The following is a 25,188-nucleotide window of genomic DNA, read 5'->3' on the forward strand; positions in this document are numbered from 1 at the left end:
AATAACAAGATTAATTCTTCTAATATTTTAGCATGCACAGAAATATAATTTCCAAACCAGCATTTCTCATTCATCAAATAATTACAGCTGACATAAAATTAAAATGTTTAATTACTAGAGCACCATCCTAAAATATTATACCGACAAAGTTACTCCTGTACAAAAAAAAAATTATGACTCTTTAAAAAAAACTTACTTTTTTGTTTGATTCCTCCTCTGAATTAGAATCTTTTTCTGTTGATGGCAAATGCACCACACACTGAATAAGCTGCAGAACTAGTGCTGTTACCATCTGAATATACATAGGCTCTCCATCAGTGTCACTGCTGTTTAATCTGTTAATAAGACAGCGTTAGCACTAAAACTAAACAAGAAAAAAAACAAAACAAATTTATTTTCTCCTAAATACCATCTTTCTAAAATAATAATCAAAGCTAGGAATTTGCGTTATAGATATTTATCCTGTCGTTTGCTTCCCTCTTATGCAGTGAAAAATTTGGTCTAACAAAAATAGTAAGCATTATTCTCAGGCCAAAGAGATGAACTGAAACAGCTCACAGATAGGACATCAGAGCGTCTGTGAAGTTCAGCAGATTTAATAAATCAAACACCTCCATGCAAAAGCACTTACTAAAAGGCTTATTCTGTATAATGCCATATCCCTTTCCAACACAACATTAAAAAAAATAGACCAAGCTTGTAATAATAATTTATTACTTATATATTATTTAATGTATATGAAATGTGCAGGAATTTTAAACAAGAGAAATTAGCAACCATAACCTGGACTGACTTCTACAAGAGTTACACCTATGATAATCTCAGGTAGTGCAATGGACTATAAACTTCAGCATGCAAGAGTGTCTTTTAAGTTGGTATGGCCAGCATGAATACACTCCACCTCACCTTTCTCCCCTTCTAACTGATTTAACCTGATAGTGTGGTGTTTACTATCCATATGTACATTAACACCACTTAATGCTGCCTTTAACAATATGAAAAGGTGATAATCTCTGACATCATTCTCCCTAAATTATCAAAATAATAACTGGACACAAAACAGATTGCAATTATTATCTTTATGAAGTTATCTCTAAATACTTGCACAGAGAGAATATTTTCCTATAAAATATTAGGTAAGCTGCACCCTTCATGACTATAGCCACAAGCAGGGAATGTCCTCCAACAAGTTAGAGCTAGGACTCTAGTGATAAACAGCGCAGTCATTATGGCCTTGAGACAGTAACTTCCTTATAGTAAAGGTCACAATTCAAAGAGGGTATCTACCATTTATGCTCCTATGCCTAACACCTTCCTATTTACTAGATCTCTCTGATGTCTATAAACAAAACAATAGGAAATACTAGGAACAAGCACTCATGTTAACATTAGAAGTGCTGAATTCAACTTCAAAGTTTCAGTGAATTTCTTTTCCTGGATATTTCCTGTTCATCCACCCTGGATCAGACAACCTATTTCATTGACAACTTGTCTGTCTGCAGGAAAAAGATGTATGGAAGCAAGGAACAAAAACAACACTAAAAACAAATCTTTTAGAATAATTTGCAGTGTCCAACCTCAATTTTAACTGAAATCCAGTCCAGGCCAGATTCTTCCTCTAATTTAATCTGAAACTATACCATTATTCAGAAAATGCACTGAAATCCAGCTGAAGCACTTAAAAGACAGTTAAAGCAAACTGAGTAGTTTCTAAATGAGACTCATTCAACGGAGTATTAGATTGATTTCATGGAAAGAGTGCTCTGAGCATGTCCTCAAAGAAATTCAGCCAGAATTTTCCTATTAATCTTTAGCAATGACATTATATAAAATCCATTTAAACAGAACCAAAGAATTTTCCAAGAAAAAACCTTTGAATACATATTAACATTACAGTCATTTACATACTTAGTGAGACAGATAAGATATTGCAATTATTTTGGAAGCAGGCATAAATATGATGGCATAAGAAAGTGATTATTACAAAATACATTTGTCAGACAATTCTGCTCTCACTGTAGAGCTTTTGAATTATCAACCTCTAACAAAACATAGCTTATGGAGTCACAGATTTTTAAACAACAAGTTAATAATGAAGCCTAAAATCCTACATCTAAAAAACCTGTAAATGTTGCTGTCTACAAATTATCAATCTATGTCAGAATTTACCTGAAATTTCTCAAACTCCTCTTGCTGGTTGGTAGTCTCGCAAGGGAAGTGAAAATTTCTTCTAGTATTAACTGTCTATGTTTTTCATACCTGGAGAACACCTATTTAACAGTAACAGAATTGTTAAAAATTATTTCTTGTTACATAAAATATCACTTGTTAAATAGATTGCTAAAATTATATATAGAAACATACTCTTTACATGACATTTAAATAAATTATAATGAATGCATACCTTGTTTTTAATGCATTGCTTTGTTTTTTTCAAAGCAAGCATTTCTTTATAAAATACATAAAAACTTTTTCAAATATAGCTTTTTTAAAATCTTCAAATAGCATAAATGTGTAATAGCTCTTAAAAACACCATGTGTTTTAAAATTTTCTGCCAATAGTATAATAATACACTGAAAGTCAAACAGTGTAAGGCTAAGCTATCAGACTCAAGTATAGAGCAAAAGTCTATGGTAACATACATTAAACATGAACACGTATAGTTTTAGAGCACATTTGAGAAAACTAAGCTTTGATGTTTGCCTGACGTGAAATATTAATTCAATTTATGGGGTCAGGATTGTAGAGTTTGCCTCTCCCTTTGTTCAGGCAGGATTACTTTTATAAATACTGGAGTACATAATCCTTACAAAGATGAAAAACTTTCACTTGAACAAACACATCTGTGTTGCACTGCAGTTTTCCTGAAAAAATATTTTATCTGTCCCATGAATTTTTCACATAGCCACCTCTTCTGAGGAAAAGGACTTTTTTTATTATATAGTTCTATTATATATTATATAGAACAATCCTACTAGTTCTATGGCTTATAGCATTGCATAAATTCTAATCTCAACAAAGGAGATAAGAAAAACCACATTGTTAAGATTTCTTAAGACAAGAAAGAACAGGTAAGAGGAAGGGGTTTGTGTTTACACTTTACACAACATAACCAAAATTAAGTAAATTCCTTGTCTTAAGTAGGCTATTTTTTTCTATAGAGTACTTAGAGTACTCTGCAAATGGGAGGAGCTCAAGTAGCTTTAGTACTGTTCCTAGATTATGATACCAAACTGTAAAAACATGCAAGAATAAAATTAGTTCTAAGCTCCAATTCTCTATCAGCAAAAATACAGCCTATGTAAATGCCCTAATGACTCTCAGAAGAACATGAAACTGCAAATTAAAAATTACTTACTGCAGTCACTAATTTGATGGCACATAGCTGTAGTTCACTGACATTTTCTACAAAGAAAGGTGTTATTCCCATAGACGATATCTATCAACAGAAAGAAGTTATTGTAAGTATATTTGACTAACAAACTGATATTTAGGCATTTTCAAAAATAGATTATTCATTCATCAGGTAAGGTATTCAACAACATGTATTCATATGATTTACAAATAAAGTTATTAAAGGATGTTTTAATACGATCACATTCCACTTTTCTTAAGTGTACAATAAAAGCCATTAAAGATATGAACATTACTACAGAACAAACTAGTCACTGCTGATAATAATTCAAAACTTTGTACTGGTTTGATATTTCATGCCATTGAGACAATTACACTTTACAGTCTCTCTGGAAAAAGAAAAAAATTCTCAGACAAAATTTTTTCTGATAAAACTTACTTGAAGAATAGTTGTATCAGTGAGAAGCTGTATCTCTAGCAACTCTGACAAACTGCTGACAATGTCACAAACTTTGTTATATAACATCACTATAACTCTTTGCTTGTGGGTGGAACACTTGGCACGTTTTGCTTTTGAACTTAAAACACCACCTAGAAAATAAAAAATATCTTTATTAAGTTTTTCAGTCTTTCACATCAGATATTAGAAAGATGATCATCTTCCTCAAAAAATGTCTTCAAAACAAGTCCATGACTACAGCATTGTAAATGAAATTTCTTACAAAAGAAAAACTATTTAGTAAAATCAGATGGAAAACAAGAATTTCATATTTTCATAATTGCTTTGAATTCTGGATCCAAGATTCTTAAAACTGTTCTTGAATACCTGCATCTCAAGATATGCATATGACAACAAAATGCAAAACATTTAGCATACTAACCACCATGAGGATCCACTCTATACACAGGATCATATTGAGGATAGAGAGTGTTCTGCAAATGAAATTTTGTGTATTGAATAACTCTTTCTATTACATCTTCAATATATACAGCTTTAGGCATATTTGGTGATGTCATAATATTGATAGCAGTAAGACAAGCATCAGCAGATTTTGTCACTCTCTCCATAATAAGATCTCTCCATAATCTCTCCTCATCTTCAGTGTCATTGTTCTGTAACAGGTGATGGAAAACAAGATAGTGTGAACAAGAGGTTAAATATTTTTCCTTACCAAATAACAGATAACATTATTTTAATATACTTACATGCACACACATAAAAAATGCAGTATTTCCTTTATGATACAAAAATAGTTTGGTTTAGAAATCAACAAATGTTTGTTTTACTAGCTAAAGGTTTGTAACCCTAAGTTACAGGTCTTCGATATCTCACTGCGTTCTTCTGGTAAAATTTAAAGAACCTTTCTGTGTATCATTGGGAAGCACTATGAAGGAAGACTGTCACATTCTCTACTTAAGAATGATGTACCTTAATCAAAATCTAAACTCATTCATCTAGTGTTTTCTTCAGTGGCTTATACACACCAGTTGTTGCTTTGATCAGTCTAATTTTTGCCACTAGAGAGAATTCTTACACAAAAAGACTGTTAAGTCACACAAAACTCATGAGAATACAACTTTCTCCAGAGACCAATTCATCTATATCAATGAGTTTAAAACATGTCTTATCAAATATGACCATATAAGGACTCAATGATCCTTGGGAGTCCCTTCCAACTCAGCATATTCTGTGATTCTGTTTAGCACAGGGAATGGAATCTCTGTATTTCTGTGTTTGCACAAGTTATAAAAACAAACATACATGAGGTTAATTATGACCACACAGCACTACTGAAATATTGTAATAATGTTATTAATAGGCAAACCAGGTGAAATTTTTAATAACTTCTCTTGTACAGAGAAAAACAATCTTTCTTGCCTGTATAAAAGCACAGGCTGTTATATTTCTTCCAGTGCGTAAGGGATGTTTTACAGACACGTAGAAAAGTAGAAAAAAACCGCCCAATAGTGCAAGTTATACCAGTTACCATGAATATTTCAGGATGAAACTATAATATTTAAAATTAAGTCAAAAGACAACCTAATTGCTCCCAATACATCTGTTTACTATAGTAAAACATAACAAAATATAAACAATAGAATTTTACTTCAAATCTTAAAATTTGGCAATTTTTTAAGCACATACATATTAAATCAGGAATTCCTTTCACAGACACACACAGTATTTGAAACTATCACTATATGGAACTCAAGTGAAGAAAACCCTATTCTACACAATGGTGTGAAACAATGTAATTTGAAAACTCACATGGTTAAGTAATGTGGAAAGCTTTGATCCATCTTGAATATTCTTCTCCAAAATATTCAAGACTTTTACTGTTTTATCTGTTGAGAGCTAAAACAAGAAACAAAACATATCAAACAACTGTAGGAACATAAAGGCTTCCAAATTGCGGAAAAAACGTCCAATCTAAGTATTGGATCTTGATTTGTCTGGTTTCTGACACAGCATAATTTAGAATGCTGATAATAGAATTAAACTAGTGAAAATATGTTCTAAGACTGCAATCAAACTTCATTTTCAACCAGCAAAATAAATAGAAATGTATTTAAAATTGCATAACTGTAATTAATGTTGTATATGCTTTTGCATTTGCTTTTAGAAACAGAAATTTACCTAATCCAAGTATCAATCCCAAATTCTAACTGACTATATAGATCTTTATTAAGACAAAATCCAAGTTCTATGGACAAACAGAAATAAAATTCCTTGATACTTGAGTTCTAATAAAAAGGAAATGTATTCTCAATAACTGTGTTAATTTTAAAAAACTAGCATGATGAAAAAAGTAACTCAAATTCACTTACTGATGTTCTACAGAATTGTGATTAAATAATCTGTAGAATATGCTAAATTCCAGGAGAATCAGTTTCATTCATCCAGATACTATTGGTGCTCACCTTTAGAAGCAACAAAATTCTGATTTTATGCATACATGTAAGTATGTATGTGAAAAAAACAGGTAACAGAGGTTAAGGGTGAGAACTATCAGGGAACAGAAACACTCAGGCTAATATCATGCTACAAAGGAAGGTAGAGAGAACAACGAAAGGGCCATGAAGAACATCTAAATCTCAGATTAAAGAAAACCTTTTACAGTGACTTGTATAAGTGGCTTCACAGACACTGCATAAACATAATAAATGGTCATGAGGAGGTAGAGTAAGAATTTAATACAAGACTGCCCAAAGCCAAGAGTTCTAGGAAGATAAGGAAAGCAAGAATAGTTTCCAAAGGTGTGATACCAACAGTTTGTACCAACAGAAAGTTCCCTTGAACAGAAGTTGGGAAGAGTATGGCAAAGAAATCACAATAAGCAGTCTACAAAAAATTAATCTTATTATCAGCTTGAGCATTAAATCTTTTAAGTTTGAAAAGAACTCTTGGGAGAGAGGAAGGTAGTAGGCAACTCAGCGTGACACTGGATGGACATCATACATTTACATTGCACTAATGGCATGTATCAGCAAGGGTGGATTTTTTTACTTTGCCAGCAGGTTCTGTTTTACTGTGGTTGCTCAACAGCAGCTGTAAGGAGCAACTTATGTGCTTTTGTGAAAGTAGATTAATTATTAGATTTTACTGCTCAGGCATATGTTACCTATTGGCATATAGTGCTGTGAGTCAGACCTAACACAGAGGACCATTCAACAAAAATGTCTTGGCTTCAGAGGCAGTAACAGTTAAGATGTGGTAACTTTTTAAGCACTTCAGCAGAAGCACAACTGTTCACAGTATTTGTCACAGGTACATCTGAAGAGGGTGGAATATTTGAGGGGGCACAAGGTTTTGTATGTTTAACAAAATTAAATGTTCAAAAAGAGTTAAATACTATGAAGATGTACCTTGTCCATAATGCCCATTGCCTTGATTTTTGCAGATTCACTACCCAACTCACTAAGCTGATGCTTTCCCAGTAGCAATTCTTGTGGAATCTCATCATCATCACCTTAAAAGAAATTAATTAAAAATTAAAAATCACATTTCTAATAAGACTTCAAGGAAACCAGTATTTTACCGCCAATATGAAAAAGCCAACTGAAGAAAAAAAACTCATTTTCCAAATAGCTAGCATATAATAGTTCCATCTAATGAAGATTGATGATGACAACTTTTGGTGGTGTTAAAAAGATTACTTGTAAAATATGACTGAAAGTCATATATTAAAAATATTTTTAATCCAAGGTTGTAGACACCATAGCTGTAGTGGTTTGCTTACTATGTTCCTCCCTTTGTTCTAGTTCTAAAAAATTAACGAATGCTCCATTATCCATTTCAAAATAAAGTCATGTTGGTCAACCTGAACTACTTCATCAGACACTTATGCTAAACTGGCTTAGTTTCTACTGAAATGGATAAGGAGCATACAATGATTCAGTGCCTCATCCATAAGAGAATAAGCACTCTGCTGCTGAATTGAAGTTCATGGAGAACTGTAGCCCTTGGGAAGGACCCATGTTGGAGAAGTTCATGGAGAACTGTCTCCCATGGGAGGGACCCCCTGCTGGAGTGGGGGAAGGACTCCAACTCCTCTCCCTGAGCAGTGGCAGGAACAATGGGCCATGAACTGACCATAACCCCCATTCCTGTCTCCCTGTGCTGCTGGAAGGGAGGAGGCAGAGCTGGGAAAGTGGGGAGAAGGTGTTTTTAAGGTCCTATTTTACCTCTCATTATTCTGCTCTGATTTTGTTAGTAATAAATTCAATTAATACCTCTAATTCAAGCCTGTTTTGCCCGTGATGGTATTTGATGAGCAATCTCTCTCCCGGTCTTTATCTCAACCCATGAACCCTTTGTTAAATTTTCTCTCCCCTGTCCAGCTGTGGAGGGGAGTGAGAGAGAGGCTTTGGTGGGTGCCTGGCATCCAGCAATCTTACGTTAGCATTATTTACAAAGATATGTTTGACAGAAGATATCCTAATGATGACCCAAAGAGGTATCCTTTCCACTCCAGAGGACTATTATTTGTCTCATTGTGATTTATGTCCCTTTTGGATTCTGCAGGGAGGAAGGGGGATATTCTTCCTGTAGTAGCAAGTGAAATTGAAAAGATCAAGGCCTCCACTAAAGGCAGAAGCCAGATAAATGCAGTATACTGCAGTGTGTTTCACAGGCAGTTAAATCATAAAGAAGGAAGTTTGAAAATACTGAGATGAAAATTCCTTTCTTGTGTTTCTAATTGGGGGAAGCATTTTGAAAATTTCTGACATATTACCAAAAGCTGTAAAATCCATGTCTTCTAAATTTTCCAAAATATTCTCTATTGAAGCAGAAAATCTTTTGAAAGTAGAAGAATCCATCATTTCTGGTGAAAAAGAAACGTATATATAATTATTTTATATGCCAACCAGAAAATACAAACTATAGAAAATAAATGTTCTAAAATTACCTTCAGGTGTTAGTTTAGGTTCATAAGCTTTCCTCTTCTTTTGTTTTTCTTTTTTCTTCATTTTTCTAGCTACTAATAAAGAGAGTAAAGGATTGTTTACACTTTTTATGCTTATATTCAATATTGCATGTAAAGATGTTTATTTTAAAATGTTTAACATATCCTTTAAAAATGCACTAGTATTATGGAAGAAATTATTTTTTTAAAACAATCACTTACCCTCAGTGAGGCTAGGAAGAGGAGAATAATCATCCATCTCAGAGTCATTGGGACTGCGATTACGATAACGGCCACTACCAGAAGTCCTCCTTCCTTCATGACAATAACCACTTCTCCTATGGTCACCAGAACTTTTTCTATCATGTTCTTCATACTCCCAAGCTTCATCTCTATCCTTTTTATGTCTTTTACGAGAAGCTAGAAATAAAATCCATTTTCATTAAAAGGACAAAAATTCTACTTTTAATAGCTCAAAATTATACATTTGCAAGTTAAACACTATCATATAGATGTTCTGTAAAACAAGCAAACACTCTAAAACTATCATATAAAAATATGTTATGGCATTATTCTAACAATTTCTTTTAAATTACATGAAAAAAGTACCTCAAACTGGGAAAGATAAGCAAACATTTAAAAATAAAAATTTACAGGGCATTTGTCATTTTAAACAAAGTCAGGAAAGTAGAACAAATCAAAAATAAGTTTCATCCTTTCCTAAGACAACACTAGGGTTGTCTAAATTCTGACTATTATTGGGCGTCCATGTTCCAATTCAGTGATTGTTTTGCCCATCTAACATAGTGAGTTCCAATGAGACTTGGCACCCTAGTTACCTAAAGATATTCTGTTTTGCCAAGACAACTAAAATTTTGTCTTGATATATATCACAGGAGATTCACTGTAAAGGAGAAAGCTGGAGTCACAATACTGGTCCAGGCAGCAAGTATATACCACAGAAGGTTATTAAAATCAGTTTTCAGGACCAAAAAGCCTTGCACAACTGAATGTTGAAAAACTGGGATAAATATTCTATACAAAACCAGAAACTTGGTGGAAATAAAGTGTGTGTGTAGAGGAGAAAAGAGAGTTCTTTGTTTTTAAATATAGTCTTGAAGGGGAAAGAGTCTTAAGATGTATTAGAAAAAGGATATGAAGAAAGGAGATAACTTCATCCATAAAATCAGCCACCTCTCCATTATCTAAGGTAACAGGAAAGCAGAGATGTCTAACACAGACTTTGCTATGAAGATCAAAATGGCTCCAAAACATTATATTCTAGACTAGGAGAGTTTATTATTCATGTGAACTTGCATATAACAGCCCTGACATCTCCATGTCTCTACCAAAGCCTCCTGAAGTTTAGAGAGATATGACTGTCTAGAGGATTGTTTCTGAGCAAAATGGCTCCAAGCATTCAGACAGAACTGGAACAGAATTGACAAGTTCTTTCCACAACCCCAGTTTATTGAGAAGAATAGGAAACATACCAAGATATAGTCAATAGTCAGCCCAGGCTCAGAACTAATGAAACCAATATTGAATGAGAGGTGATACTAATGCTCTGGACTGCACCCTAGAGAGCTTCCACTTTTGAAAACTTCTGCACAGAGGTGGTTCAAGTGTTAAAGGTAATAACTTAGTTCGTGTTTTTGAGCTGTTCTGCTTATGGATCAGACTTGCTTCTGGAGGCAGTACAAACATGTTCACAAGGCCTGAGCTACTAACTCTCAATTCTAACATGGTTGAGAGTTAACTGCAACTGAAGAAACGAAGAGCTGTCTGGGATAACTGAAGTGAGCATATTGGAGAAGAAAAGTAGAAGGTTTATGGGAAAAGACTTTACACATTTCAATTGATTCTTTTCCCCCATGAGACAGTATTTTGTGGAGGTAGATGAAATCTGTCTCCACGTTACAAATCATCAGTATCAATTTATGCTACATAGGACAAATTCTGACCCCAGCTACATCTCCATAAGAAAAGTAACTTCCAATATTGCTTTCCAGCAGAAATTTAAACAGATCAGTTTATCAATGCTGCACAACAAAACAGAATGTGTTACAATTGTGCTGGCTCTGCAAGGCAAATCACATGAGAACATGGGAACAGCTATTCGCAATCAGTCATTGCTCTACAAAGTTTATTTTGAAGCAGATAAAAATGACTAAAATCTAAGTACTAATAATATTTCAAGAGTTACTATTAACTTTATACATAAAGACTACTCAGAATATAAACATCCAATTTCCTTCTAAATTCTGCCAAACATTTATGCAATAATACATTTGGCACTCGTTGAATGAGATTTATTTAATCAATTTTTAGTTTTCATTGTTTAATGAAATGCCCTTTCTTCATGAGATACTCAAAGAAATTTAACTTCTTCTATAACAATAACTATTTCATATTTTTAAAGTTCAATTTTGGACAACCAAAAGAATTCTGAAATACATATTTGTAACACTACAAATCTATTCAGTGTACTTGTCACAGATCTTTCATTCTCTTGATAATTTTGTCTTGTTTTACCTGAATTCAGTTCTACAGTATCCTTTGAGAAATATTATAATTTATTTTTAACCCAGATATCCTCAATGGATTGTTTAGAAAGATGGCCAGATCTCTTGAGTGGATATAATGAACCTAGAATCCCTTAAAACATATAATTACTGTGAAAGTTTTCCATAATTTACTTTACTCCACATATAAGAATTTCAACAGCCACTGGGGCTTATATGTACTACTTACATTCAAAAGCTTCTTCACTGTCATTGTCTTCATCAGAACTGATTTCAGCATATTTTGGTTTCTCATTAACTGTGCTACGTTTGCGCTTGTTCATTTTCACACGTTCACAAAGAGGCATGGTGGATTCAATTTCTGCCAGGAGATCAGGAGGTAATTCCTTTAACACTGACTGATCTATGCTACCTATTAGTGAAGAGAAAGAAGAACAAATGTGAACCTGAAGATAATAATAAAGGCTCAACACTACAGTCCTTTCTCAGGAACTATTAAAGTATATCCACTAATAAATATTAGCGCAGTGAGATATACTTGGATGTATTTGACAGCCCTTTCTAAAGTTGCATTTATTGTTCACACTGCAACTAGTTAGGCATATAAACAAATTCATATTGGTGAATTTCCTTTGTAAAAAGACATTCTTGCTCTATTTCCACAAAATTTAGTCTTATTTTGGTTCATTCTCTGAATTCAGCAGGTTTTCTAACAGTGTATGTAATTTAAGGATTCATTATGCCTAATTAACAGTTCTGTTTATTCTCAATCAAATTATTTAGTGTACACAAGACAGTAATCTTCCTATTTCCAGCAGTTAGAGACAATCTACGGCAGAATTTGTGGGATCTTATTCCTAAATACAGACAAAATCATTGACATTTCAGTCTCTGCTTCAGATTTTTTTTTCTTACCTCTTATTAGTAGTTTTATAATGCAACCCAAATTTTTGCTTGATTTTGTTACAAAGCATAAGTGAAATATTTTCATTTAATATAGTAAAACAGCAAGCTGAACCAGATCAGGTTTCTTTTCCAGATGTAAATACTTAGATATCATCACATGATTCTCAGCACATTTTGAAACTATGATTAGGCCCATATAGTCAATATAAAGGAATTTACAGTCAAAATATTTTACAAGTGTCACAAGGTAACCAAATTAATTCAAAAGTATTTATTGGGGGTTTATTTGATGTCTTATCTTCATTTATCAAAGAACCTATTGCAACGATTTTAAGATTATTGGACTAAACTGTTAACCTTTTTCCAACAACAGAACAAATGCCTTTGTCATAAGTGCCTCTCTCTCTTTCCCAAGAAATAGAGAGAAAATCACCTGCCAATTGCCACACACACACACACACACACACACACACACACACAAATTCTCCATGAAATCATCTTCTGGATGATAATTCACTTTTTAATTACATTAACTATATCACTAACATACCTTTCTAAAATTTATTTCCATTTTTAGACAAATATCCCATCTTCTAATCCAAGTTTAGCCCCTCTCCCCATTTAAACAACTTTAACTGGAATTAGAAGAGCCTGAATAAGAGAAAATAGCTTCCAGTAATAAAATTTTTTTAGTCTCATATATTACTGGTTTCACATATCTCTACAATGAAACTAATGATCAGAACATTATTTTTCTATAATTCTCAGGTATATTCATCAAGTCATCCCATTTAAGTGCATTTTAAAAAGGATTTAATTTAAAATATTGGGGTTTTCAAACTGAGGTAGGAAAAGTTATGTGAGGATAGCAAAAGTTGTTCCTGCTTCCCCTATGCTGTAGTCACTTATTTATTTGCTTTAAATTTCCATCCTTTGATAGTCACCACCTGACAAAGTTCTAAAATTCGCAATATTGCTTTTAAAAATGCTAGAAAACATTTCAATGTGGTTTACCATGGTGCTTTGAAATGACTATTCTTTGTGGACTGGGCGCTAGATTGAAGGTAGGCAGAAATATGACAGCATGGACAGATCAGTTCCTCTGTGCATATCAACAGCTGACTGGATGCCAGCCAGGTCTAATCTGGATGCTGCATAGCCATGTCTGAGCAGTGGTATCCCTGCATTAATACTCTTTGCATGCCTATGCAATGTCTGAAGAGAGTAAGCATACATTCAGCCCCAGACTAGAGGAAAATTTGCACATACGTGTTCAAGACAATTTCCACAGGTAAAATTGCTAGAGGGCCTCATGTCCTGGTTCTTTTTAACATGTATTCTCCATGCACTGTTGGTAATTTAATTGAAATCGGGGGACAATACACAGAGCATAAAGCCTATAGGAAATCTGGCCAAATATACTGGAAAAACCAGCTGCAAGTAAAGGAACAAAAGTTGCTTTATGATTCATACGGATGCTTAAAAGCTAGATGGGCTAGATGGACTTACGCTAGCAGGAGTATTTTTCTACAAATATATCTTTAAGCCTCTCCTAGTCTACAATGAAAAGTAAATTTAAAAACAGAATAATTAGTAAGACAGATTGCTTGGAAAGGAAATAAGAAAAGGAATCAAATCAGTAATGCATTGTATACCAATCTTGGCAAGAGTTCCATAACCAAATTCTAATTCAATTCAATTTCAAACTCAGTTTTAAAACTATGCTTGAATGTTTCATGATGTAATTTTAAGATTGTGAACATTTTGAGGAAGTGTTAGAATTCATTCTTATTTTCCATATACTGTGCACAAAGAATATATCAGTAAGATAAAAAGTGATATATTTTAAGTAAGAAAACCCAAAAAACCCACCCACCATAAAAAGAAGAAAAAAATCACAAGCTACTACTTTTATACCTCCTAGGAATATCTATTCTTGCTTTCCTTATTGATTTTGTTCTGGAGGTAGAACACTACTCAGTCTTTAAAAATAAGTCAATTACCACAGTGTTAATTATACATCAATGAAAAATAAAAATGCAAGTACTGTAAATATTTGGAAAAATAACTTTATTTCCTTTTTAAAAGTTCTGAGTATTCTATGTTCTCTAATATAATTATAACTAATGCTTAAACTGCACTCTCTCCTGTTACAGATATTTCAAATGACAGTATAAGCTTCCCCCTTTTTCTTTTATTAGGGAATATGAAAAGATTTCTTGAATAAAGAAGGGAATAACAGAAAAGAGAACAATAAAATTACTGAAAAGAGCTCCATAATCTATCTATAAAGTTTTTCTGTCACATTGCTTCCTGGAATGAGTCTGCTGCATGCCCAGTTTCCTTAGCTGCTGAGGATTGTAAATAACCAAATCTAAAAAGAGTTTTACTCACGCAGTTGTGGCAGGACAGACACCCCCCCCCCCCCTTCTCTCTCTCCCTGATTGCTAGCCGAGATCGATGGCTCAGATTAAGTCAATGGCTTAATCCTGACTATCAATGCTGGTGTCTGGAACTCAGAGCGAGACGACTGAGAGAATGTGAATAATTTTCAGGTGACCGCAAATACACACTCTTTTCCCTATAAAACACCACGAAAAACTCAGTAAAATTAGAAGCTTTCTACATGGATATAGAAGCGTGAAGAAATGCCTTCTCCCCAGGTCTGGACGCAGTCCTGCGGTTACTTCCCTGGGATTGAGTGAGGAAATCTTAATGTATTCCAACTCCAAATATGGATTTGGTAAGATCATTTGAGTTTCCTAAATTGTATTATTCCGGCTAACTTATAGGTACCTTTCTTAACTTGCATTTCAGCTAGCTCAAGCAAGCATTTCTTAACTTGCATTATCATTCAAGCAAGCATTTCTTGCGTTTTTAACTATCTTTATAGTTCAAGCAAGGTTTTACCCCATAATTGCATTTTTAGCTACCATAGTGTTGCAATTATGTATTCATTGTGTGTCTATGTGTGTCAATCTGTTCTATGTTTGTATGTTTGTTATGTTCTGTGTCAAATAAATGGTATTTTTAGACAAATCAGCCAGATATCAAAGAATCTTGCGAACGGGACTAAGTCTTGGGGAACTAGCTGTCTTAAAGCCTGTCAAACTGCAAAAGCACATAAATCTCCTCTCTCCCATGCAAGACAGCAGTACACAGGAGTTAAGCATGACTGCACATGTATGAACAATTCTGATATACATGGAAAAGGACTCCCTATCCTTTCTGAAGAAATTCAGGGATATTATATACTGTGAAATTTCAGTTAAGATTTTTTAAATATTTTACTTTATTACTTATGTTATTTTGAGTCAGGGCAACCCAATCTTCACTAGAAACATCTTACTAAATTCCATTTTTTATAGCTCCATATTTTATAATGAATGTACTATTTGTTCAGAGAAGTAAAGAAATATTTAAGATATCCAATTCACCATAAGAATCCAGTCACATGGCAACAAACATTAGGTTATAAACCCCATACTAATGTCTTTTTAGTTTATAGGATATTTTTCAAAAACATTTAAAAGACAATAGAACACAAAACCATTTGAAGGCATCTACAAAACTTAAGTTTTTCAATTTGTTTGATAAGTTTGCGAAGAGCTGGTATCTACTTTCCTGTTACTCTACGTTCTGAAAAATTTTCCTGGTCAACAGAATAACTCAATTTTTTGCAACGAGTGTGATCAGCTATATGGTATGCCTGAGATGGACTATAGGCATCAGTGTTCTTCAGACATCACTTCAGCATACCCTCAAAGCTGCTGCAACTATTAAAATAAACAAAACCCACGAAGAGTGCCATTGCAACCAAATCTTTGTTCCACTGTAAGGAATCACAATGCTGATAAACTCCACATTAGTGAAACTGAAGGATGAATCGCAGAGTAGCTGTAAGAACAGTTCATATTGAAGAACCACGTACATGAACAACCACTTCTTCAGTGCTTTTCCAAACCTATGCAATGCTGTTCATTATTTACTAGTTGCTTGCTGAAGGAAGAACATAGCCTTGGTTTTATTTGATTGCTATTATCAAAAGATTTCTTAGAGAAGATATTCTAGAATCTTCAGCTGTTAGTGAATATCCACTGACCATCAAGATGCTTGTTGGTCACCAAGCAATCCTCCGATGGGGTTCGCAACCCCCTAACTCAGTTCGGGACCGGGTTGGCCGCCGTTTCGGAGCCCCGGCAGGGGCAGCTCGCTCTCGGGGGGGAGGCGGGGTGGTCAGGAAAAGGCAGAGCTCTCGGGGGAGCAGCGCGACCCGGAGATCAGGAGCGGAGGCAAAAGATGCAGGCAGTCGAGTCGGCGGTCCAGGAGGTTTATTAAAAGGGTAAGGGGAGATGGAGGAAGGACGGGACGGGACTGGATCAGCGACCCGAAAGCGGGGTTCTGCGTTGTGACGAGGCTTATAAAGCGGGGAAAAAAGGGAGGGGGGAGACCGAAAGGGCCAATGGGGTACACAAAACTCTGGATTGACAATAACTTAATCTTATGAGGGAACAAGGGGGGAAGGTACAGAACTTTGAATTTTCCAATTAGAGAACATGGCATTGGCAAACAAAGACGAACTTTCTGGAATTAATCTTTATATGTAATGTGGGAGGGGAGACGAGCTGGGCCAATAGCGTCTCACTTCAAGGCTCCCCGGGAGCACTCTTTTTAGTTACTCCCACGACTCATCCCGTGGGGCCCTGCCACTGTGTAATGGGCTAGGGACGCTCAGCTGAGCCAGGGCCACAGCAACAATCCTTGACAAAATATAATACAGCTAAAAACCAGCCAGAGAAACTCAGCTAAAAATTAGGTCTGTAAACCTCCTCTCATATTCTATTTTAATCTGGGAAGTTTTTCAAAGGGTTTTGCCATGAACAGTGAAAAGAGTTTTATAAATGTCTAGTGGATAATAGTATTTCCCCTCTTCATGTATGGCTTAAAAAAAAGAATGGCAAGGCACAGATGTAATTCAAAGTTCAGCATTGCTTTTTGTTCATAACTTGATGGATGGTTTCAAGTTTGTACAACAGTCTTTAGCTAATATTTATGCAAATCTAATCTTTAGAATGATCCAAAATCACTTTGCCTTGAATTTGAAGTCAAATAGATCTCCCTGATTCAGGCAGATGCATCCATCACCAGAATGCCTTCAAGAGAGGTTGAACATAAAAAAACCCCACCAAAAACCATAACATTATTTTGGACACTTATTATATCCATTCAATATGGAAAGCACAACTATATTTTGACACAACAATTAGTGTGCTCATGTTAGTTTCACCTGGCTTGATATGGTAACTTCAAACAAGCAGCTATGGAAAAGGGGATGAGGATGATGCTTGCTAATGCTTAGGTCAACTTTCCAGGATCAGAGAGGCTGTTCTTGCCATAAAATCAAAACCAAATCTTCTCAGTAATGATTTATTTTGCTTTTCAAACTGTGGAAAGCAGATGTATGGCTTACATTTTGCTGTAATTTCCTATTAACTGACAACTCATCAAGATTCAAAAATATTCATAAACCTAAACTCCAATTTGCTACTTCTATAACTATAAGGGATGGTTATTACAGTGGAAGCAATCTATATCAGTTTGCTGATATGATTACTTTGAAATAACCATGACATCAAAATTTCCCATTTGCACATACATCTATTGCAACAAATGAACAAGTGCTTGAAGAAAAACTGCCCCTGAAGTTCATTTAAAAACTAAGACTATGCTAATGAAATCTTTTGCATAAATTAGCTTCCCATAAATACTCTTTTCTATTTGTGTGCTAATACTTTGTAATAAGCAAAGCTGCAGTTAATGCAATTTCATATTTGTAATCTATATATACTTAATATTTTAAAGTGCAAATTTTTCCACATATCAAGACATTATAGAAAAGAACACACAAGGGTTTAAGAAGAAACAATACACTTGTTTGAGGTGTGGATACAAATCTTAACTTTGTATTTCTCAGTGTTTAGAAATTTAAGTTTAGCCACTCCCCACAGTCTGGAACTTCAACACTAATGAATTGCCACAAACCTTCATTTTGACATTAAAAAAAAAAAAAACCAACTTACATATTTCAGCTCAATTTTGCCCTTCCCTCACTCCTTTTTAGTCACAGAAGACATTAACTGCTTACTGGACTCTTCTTATTTTGCCAATGACTAGTATATCCAGTCTTGCTGTTATTCCACAGATACCAAGCTCATCTTACATGCCCTCTCTGAGCATTTGATAGAGGACATTCCAGTGGTTTTAGGTCTACTTCCCTTATGGATCACTAGCTTACTGTCTAACTCTTTCAAGTCATTTTGGGTCATCACTATAACTACACTGATAAAACGTCCTGTGTCAGACATATATACAGGAAAGAAAGCAGTTTCTTTCTGGATTAGCTCAAATAACCTTTAAACTCTGTGCTAAATCAAATAAAATATACTCTTATTCCATAACAAGAGTGCTGCCTTCTTGTTGTTTAGCCATATTGTAACTACAAGAGCACAGACTCACAGCTTAATACTACTACAACCACTCATGCAGATAAGGTTCTATTTTATATTAAGAACTAAAAGAAAAAAGAGGGGATAAAAGTACTTCCCTGCTTTATAAAAATGTTTGGAAAATAAACACCCTTTAAAAATAATTAAGTACTGTTACAGTATAGCACTCAGGCACTACAGTGCAAAGGGCCACATGACTACCTGTGATTGATGAATAGCTTACTGGTTAAAGCTGAAAATTTCTAGCTATCCCTTAGTGTGCAAATTTAATTACATCTTTTCCACTGTGCTCTCCCTTAAAATGCTCCATTACATCTTTATATCTCAGACCGTGGTGATCAGAGTCCCCTGCTCACCAGCATCACACTACTCCAAATAATTCTGTGCCCTGGAGAGTTTGAAGAACAGAAGGGGAAACACAGGGAAAACACTACCCTTTTATAAAAATGGAATTTAAGGCATGAGGAAAGCACATCTGCTCATAAGACAGAAGTCACCCTTTTATCTCAAAACCATATCATCAGCTGAAACATACCATCAAGATGAATACTGATGAAAATAATCTGAGTAGTCATGCATTTACTTTTTCCCATTCTCTACCTTAAAGTTTGTGGAAGGTATGGCAGGAGCATCCCCTGGCAGGAGGGAGAGAAGTACTGTTTGGAAGTATGTCCTATATCATTCCATAGAACCTGCTTGAACGCATCTTTCAAAATAATTTTTCCTCATCTACCCTAATACTGGCACAAAGGGAAAGCTCTAAGCCTCGAGATAAAGGGAGAGATTCAAGCTCTCCAGTTATATTCCAGTCCTTAGCTCTGACTTTGAGAAATGGGACACAGTCAGGTTGGTGGGTCAGAGAAGAACCCGGACATAGAAACGGAATAATTCGATGATGTAGTAATGTCATCATTACCCACGGCTAAGCAGCACATATTCAAAAAGGATTTTCCAATTGCACGAAGTACTCTTAGAAGAAAGAAATTTTTGACAGAGGGAAGAGATTTCCAAAGAGCACCCTGAAGGATCAAGACAAAGATCAAGGAACATACCCAATACATATTCTCCAAAGATGCCAAGAAGCATGAGAACTCACTTTACATTGATATCAATGATTTTCTCAAGCTATCTGATTTCTGCAGCAACTATAGCCACAAGTTATTTTATTCCTTATTGCTATTCCCTGACTTCTCATCTTTATAAAAATCGATAAAAGAAGGCTAGAGTAGTTTTTCAAGATACTTCACAAAAAATATAGCAGTACTCAGAGTAAAATGGAGCAAGATCAACAATTGAAATAAATGCAGCGCTGCACAAAGAACCTCACTTTTATGAATCTACTATTAATGCTTGTAATCACAAATTTATGACTGATGCATTTTCCCAACTGTGTATTCTGATTAAATTAAAAACTGAGCCATAGGGCCTCACCTAAGAAAAATATATCTTCATTAAATATAATCAAATTAAACTCCAATTTTTCTTCTCATCAAACTCCTATATAATCAATATAATACAACCAAGACTTTTTTAGAGAATAAGCAAAACAAATTCCATAATTTATATCTGATTTGTGACTATAGGCACATCAAGATCATCTGCTTTTACCTTGCTCTATCATGGAAAGATTCTCATCCTTTATCACTGAAAATATCACATGAAGTTACTCTTGTTTTACTTCCTCAAAGTAACTTAATTACATTAACAACAACCAAAAAAATTGCTGATATTTTCGCTTTTAATATAAAATGCTACAGGAAATACTCAAAATATAATTAAACAATAAGCATATTTAAGTAACCTTTATTTGATGCAAACAACAATTTGGTAATTTGAAGAACAAAAAAGGTCTCATCTTTTTCTTTTCTGTTCATTGGTAATATAACCATGAAGCAAAAAGAAACTGCAAATTTCAAGTAAATAGTTTAAATTTTTCTACACAGAAACAGTCACTTAAAATGGTTGAAAATGTCGAGCAACAGAAAAGTTCATTTACCAGAAGCAAATGCGAGGGTTTCCCTTATTTGTATTTTGCCAAATTTACCCTTTGTCTAGAAGAAAATTCAAATCAAAATATTTTATCACATATCCCTGCATGTATGCCAAGAAATAACATCCATATTTAGATACTTACTTATGCACATGAACAAGTCAGCACTGCATATTGTAATATAAAACAAATTGCTGGCCCACATTTTTACACACTGCAATGCATTGTTGTGAAAAAAAATTATGCAATATAGCTTTAGCTTTTCCCAAAAATAAGAGAAACTTGATCAGTCATCCATGCCCATGAACCAAAGGCAGTTTCAGACTTTCAATAAATTGCTCTGACAAATTAGGTAATAAATTTCTATCGCTTACATGTGCCAAAATAATTTTTCAAAAGTAAACTAGTGAAACAATGCACTCCTAAATCTGCAAACAAAACATATTTCAGATGAACCAAAGAACAATGAAATTATTAGATTTGGTCAAGTTTACTGTTGCTGCTAAGAAGTAGATGTGCTAGAAGTAAATTTCACTCTTATTATCAAGAGAAGACTTAAGAACTACTGTGAGATCAAGAATCAAAATATTTACCTTAGTGGCAAAGACAAAAATAGGAAATAAGCAGCTTCAGGGCAAAGCAGTGTGCTGAAAATGTCTCCTATTGTACTGGTAAAAGATCAACACAAGAAAGGATTCAAGTGTACAACTACTGAATTCCTGCTGCCTACCTGATATCAGTTTATCCAACATCTACCAATAGTAGCTTATCCAACATCTACTTCTGAAAAACTAACATCAAAGCCAAAGGCCCCAGAGAGTATGTACAATGCCCACACATCCCAGCACACTTTTTGGAATAGAAGAGATGCACCATACCTAAAAAAAAAATCCCTGCAAGTAGGAACAATCCATGCTAGAAAACCAAGATTTTCCCAGACTATTGGATTTAACTGATGATAGATATAGATATAGATATAGATATATAGATATAGATATGCCTTGAATATTTTTCAAACCATGAACCTATTCAGTCCAAAAAGGAGAAAAAAAATAGGGCTAAGTGAACAAAGACTATATTAAAATGGATCCTTTAAAAACCCAACATATATTTAAATAGTTCTAATGTCATGAGGAACAGCCAGCTCCTCTTCTAGACTAGTTAAGTTGAAAAAAGGTAGTCACCAATATCTCAGAAAAGAGGAAAACCAGGAAAATGGTATAATTCTCATGAAAGTGATGTTTATTCTACAAATTCAGTTAAATTTAGAGTTTAAGGGATGCTTTAAAGACTTCAGCTGTAAACCATTAAATATATCATTTATTTCTCTGAAATGTGGCATAATTTACTAGAGAACTTCAGAGAAAGTTTTAACATGCTCGGTCCATCTGGTAGTATATGCACATGCAAGATGCCTAGTGAGTTATTACTCCAGCCCTCCCACATGCAAATGCAGTTGCTATCAGGAACTCTAAGAGTGATTCCAAATTTCAGATTTGTGGAATTAGGACTTTCACAATTGTTATCTTTACGAAAGGACGATCTGTAGTAAGCAATCTGAGTTCCAGGAAATATTTTTATTCCAGTTATTTCCTAGCATCACAGCTGCTTGCCCCACTGATTTCAATAAGTACAGCAGTATGCCTCTTTAAGCATCAAGAGATTGTTATTTTGGAAATAAATTTGAGGCGAACTCTAAAGTTTTCTTGATGAGTTAATATCCATAAGATATTTTTCTCAAAGGTTTGTCAATTTTGTCTTTGTAGAAGTCCTATACGTGAAAGATTTAAGCAAATGTTTAAAAATTATTTACATTCCTTTTTTGTTTAGTTTTCAGCTGCACCAAAAGTTATTGGTGAATAGCTCAGCTGTGCTGTTCAGAGGACTGTGAGAAGCATCAGAAGTTTGCTCACTGAGCCTTTTCACTCCTATCTAAAAGATGAGACATAACTGATTACTCTGATTCACAAGTGAGACTTTTCAGCAGTACTAGAACTCAAAGATGGACCATCACATTACACAAATGCCATGGAACTTTGCACTGCTACAGCCTGCCACTGACTACAAATTATAGTCATTATAGGCTCTGAAAAAGTAATCTGGAATTTAAAAAAAAAACCAAACACACAAGCGTAGAACACAGAACAATCTAAAAGCACTGTTTTAACCCTGTGACATAAAGATGATTAAGCAGCAGTAAATTTTTTAGCTGCACTTGTAAAATTATGAAGAGGACCTTTGAAGAAACAGCAAATCTTCAGGTCATATTTCAGATTATAGCAGCAGAGAACACAAACTTGTAGTGAGCAATGAAAACCTGCGTTTAAAGTTCTGCACTGTACAGATAATGAAATCCTAGAATAACAATCTACACAATGAAGAAGTAGCATTCGGCATTATATTCTCCCATGAAATTAGCACTTTTTTACTTTTTTTTTAAACAACAAAGTGGTTTTAGCTAATATTTGAAGATGCAAAAAGTATTTCTGCATAAATCTTAAAAAACGCACATTCATTTGTCCTAGAACTAAAATTTGCAATTACATACGTGGTGTTTATATTAGAAAGCTAATCCTTTAAATATATTACAAGCCAACTCCGACATCTCCTTACCATAGTTAAATTTTTCTCTCATTCTCTGTGGATATGTCTACCTGGACTTTAGTAAAGCCTTGATGCTGTCTCCCACAGCATTCTGGTGGAAAAGCTGGTAGCCCATGGCTAGGACAATTGCACTCTTTGCTGGGTAATAAACTGTCTAGATGTCCAGGCCCAGAGAGTGGCGGGGAATGGAGTCGCATCCAATTGGCAGCCAGTCACTAGTGAGGTTCCCCAGAGCTCAGTATTGGGGCCAGCACTGTTTAATATCTTCATTGATGACCTAGACAAGGGGATCGAGTGCAACCTCAGTAAGTTTGTAGATGACACCAAGTTGGGTGGGAGTGTTGATCTGCTGGAGGGCAGGAAGGCTCTGCAGAGGCATCTGGACAGGCTGGAGCAATGGGACAAGGCCAATTATATGAGTTTCAACAAGGCCAAGTGCTAGGTCCTGCCCTTGGGTCACAACAACCCCCTGCAGCTCCAGGCTGGGGCAGAGTGGCTGGAAAGCTGCCCAGAGGAAAAGGACCTGGGGTTGCTGAACAACAGCAGCTGAACATGAGCCAGCATGTACCCAGATGGGCAAGAAGGCCAATGGCATCCTGGCTTCGATCAGAAACGGTGTGGCCAGTAGGACCAGGACAGTGATTGTCCCTCTCTACTAGGCACTGGTGAGGCCACACCTTGAGTACTGTGTCCAGTTCTGGGCCCCTCACTACAAGAAAGACACTGAGGTGCTGGAGCAAGTCCAGAGAAGGGCAATTGAGCTGAGGAAGAGTCTGAAGCCCAATAAGTGGCTGAGGGAGCTGGAGGTGTTTAGCCTGGAGAACAGGAGGCTCAGGGGGGACCTTCTCACTCTCTACAACTCCCTGAAAGGAGGGTGGAGCCAGGTGGGGGTCAGGCTCTTCTCCCAGGACAATAGGGAGCAATAGGACAAGAGGAAATGGCCTGAAGTTGGTCTAGGGAAGGTTTAGATTGGATATTTGGAAAAATTTCTTCACAGAAAGTGTTATCAAGCACTGGAACAGGCTGCCCAGGGCAGTGGTAGAGTCACCATCCCTGGAGGGATTTGAAAGACGTGTAGATGTGGATGCTGAGGACATGGTTTAGTGGCAGACCTGGCAGTGATGAATTATTGGTTGGACTTGATGATCTTAGAGGTCTTTTCTAACATAAATGATCTTATGAACTGTAAAACTGGTAACATGTTTAATCTCAAGATAGTTGATCAGTATAGCTATAAGAAGCAGCTGAGAAGGTATTCGTTGAAGCTCTGAAAAGAAAGGATAGCAAACATGACCTCTTCATTGCAGGCACATGTCGCTGTTGAGCCGCTAGCAGAGAAGAAGACCCGGATTCTCAATGTGGCATAGAAAAGAGAGCTTTATTATTTTGATTCCAACTTATATAGACTTTTCAGAGGTCACCCAGATTGGTCAGTCAGAAACCTCCCCCTAGGCCTGATTGGCCAGGCCTGAACTGTCCAAATCTCGAGACACTGTTTTAATAACATCCAAACTTTATCTTTGTTTATAAAACACAGGAGAAAGTTCTCATGGGAAAGACCTGTGCTAGCCACAGGCACAGACTTGATGGAAGAAGTTTAATGGATTCCTCAACAACATACATTTGCATTAAAACCAGGATAAAAGGCATTCACAGATGTTAAAACCAGAAGAAAAAAAAGTGCTATAATTCATTCTGACCTGTAAAAAACAGGCCATAAAAATTCAGCATAAGACCCCTTAAGAAAAATACTGCGAAAAAAACTTCTATAACTTTCCTCTAAGCTAGAGTGCATCTTTCAGAAAAATGCTTAAAGAGAGAGTAAAAAATGTTGCTTCTTTCTTGTAAATGCCAAAAGGGACTGTTGGGATCTTTCAATCTTAACAATCACATA

General features: G+C 35.2%; 1 protein-coding gene across 7 annotated transcripts in view; it reads right to left on the reverse strand.

Moving 5' to 3' along the window:
• LOC146425412 (nipped-B-like protein) overlaps positions 1–25,188 on the reverse strand; it is a 163,505-nt gene that overhangs the window by 30,912 nt on the left and 107,405 nt on the right. For 5 of the 7 annotated variants that reach the window (XM_085041553.1, XM_085041551.1, XM_085041552.1 and 2 more), the window contains 11 exons: positions 11,518–11,700; positions 8,986–9,183; positions 8,767–8,838; positions 8,593–8,682; positions 7,223–7,326; positions 5,625–5,711; positions 4,237–4,468; positions 3,795–3,946; positions 3,360–3,440; positions 2,170–2,270; positions 197–335 (listed from right to left, as the gene is read on the reverse strand). In XM_085041553.1, coding sequence (XP_084897679.1) covers positions 197–335; positions 2,170–2,270; positions 3,360–3,440; positions 3,795–3,946; positions 4,237–4,468; positions 5,625–5,711; positions 7,223–7,326; positions 8,593–8,682; positions 8,767–8,838; positions 8,986–9,183; positions 11,518–11,700 — 1,439 coding nt within the window. The remainder of the gene's footprint in view (positions 1–196; positions 336–2,169; positions 2,271–3,359; positions 3,441–3,794; positions 3,947–4,236; positions 4,469–5,624; positions 5,712–7,222; positions 7,327–8,592; positions 8,683–8,766; positions 8,839–8,985; positions 9,184–11,517; positions 11,701–25,188) is intronic. The other 2 variants (XM_085041548.1, XM_085041549.1) reach the window with 2 other exon arrangements.

The sequence above is a fragment of the Lichenostomus cassidix genome, chromosome W (assembly GCF_008360975.1).
Source record: "Lichenostomus cassidix isolate B80296 chromosome W, HeHo_3.0, whole genome shotgun sequence".
Lineage (NCBI taxonomy): Eukaryota > Metazoa > Chordata > Aves > Passeriformes > Meliphagidae > Lichenostomus > Lichenostomus cassidix.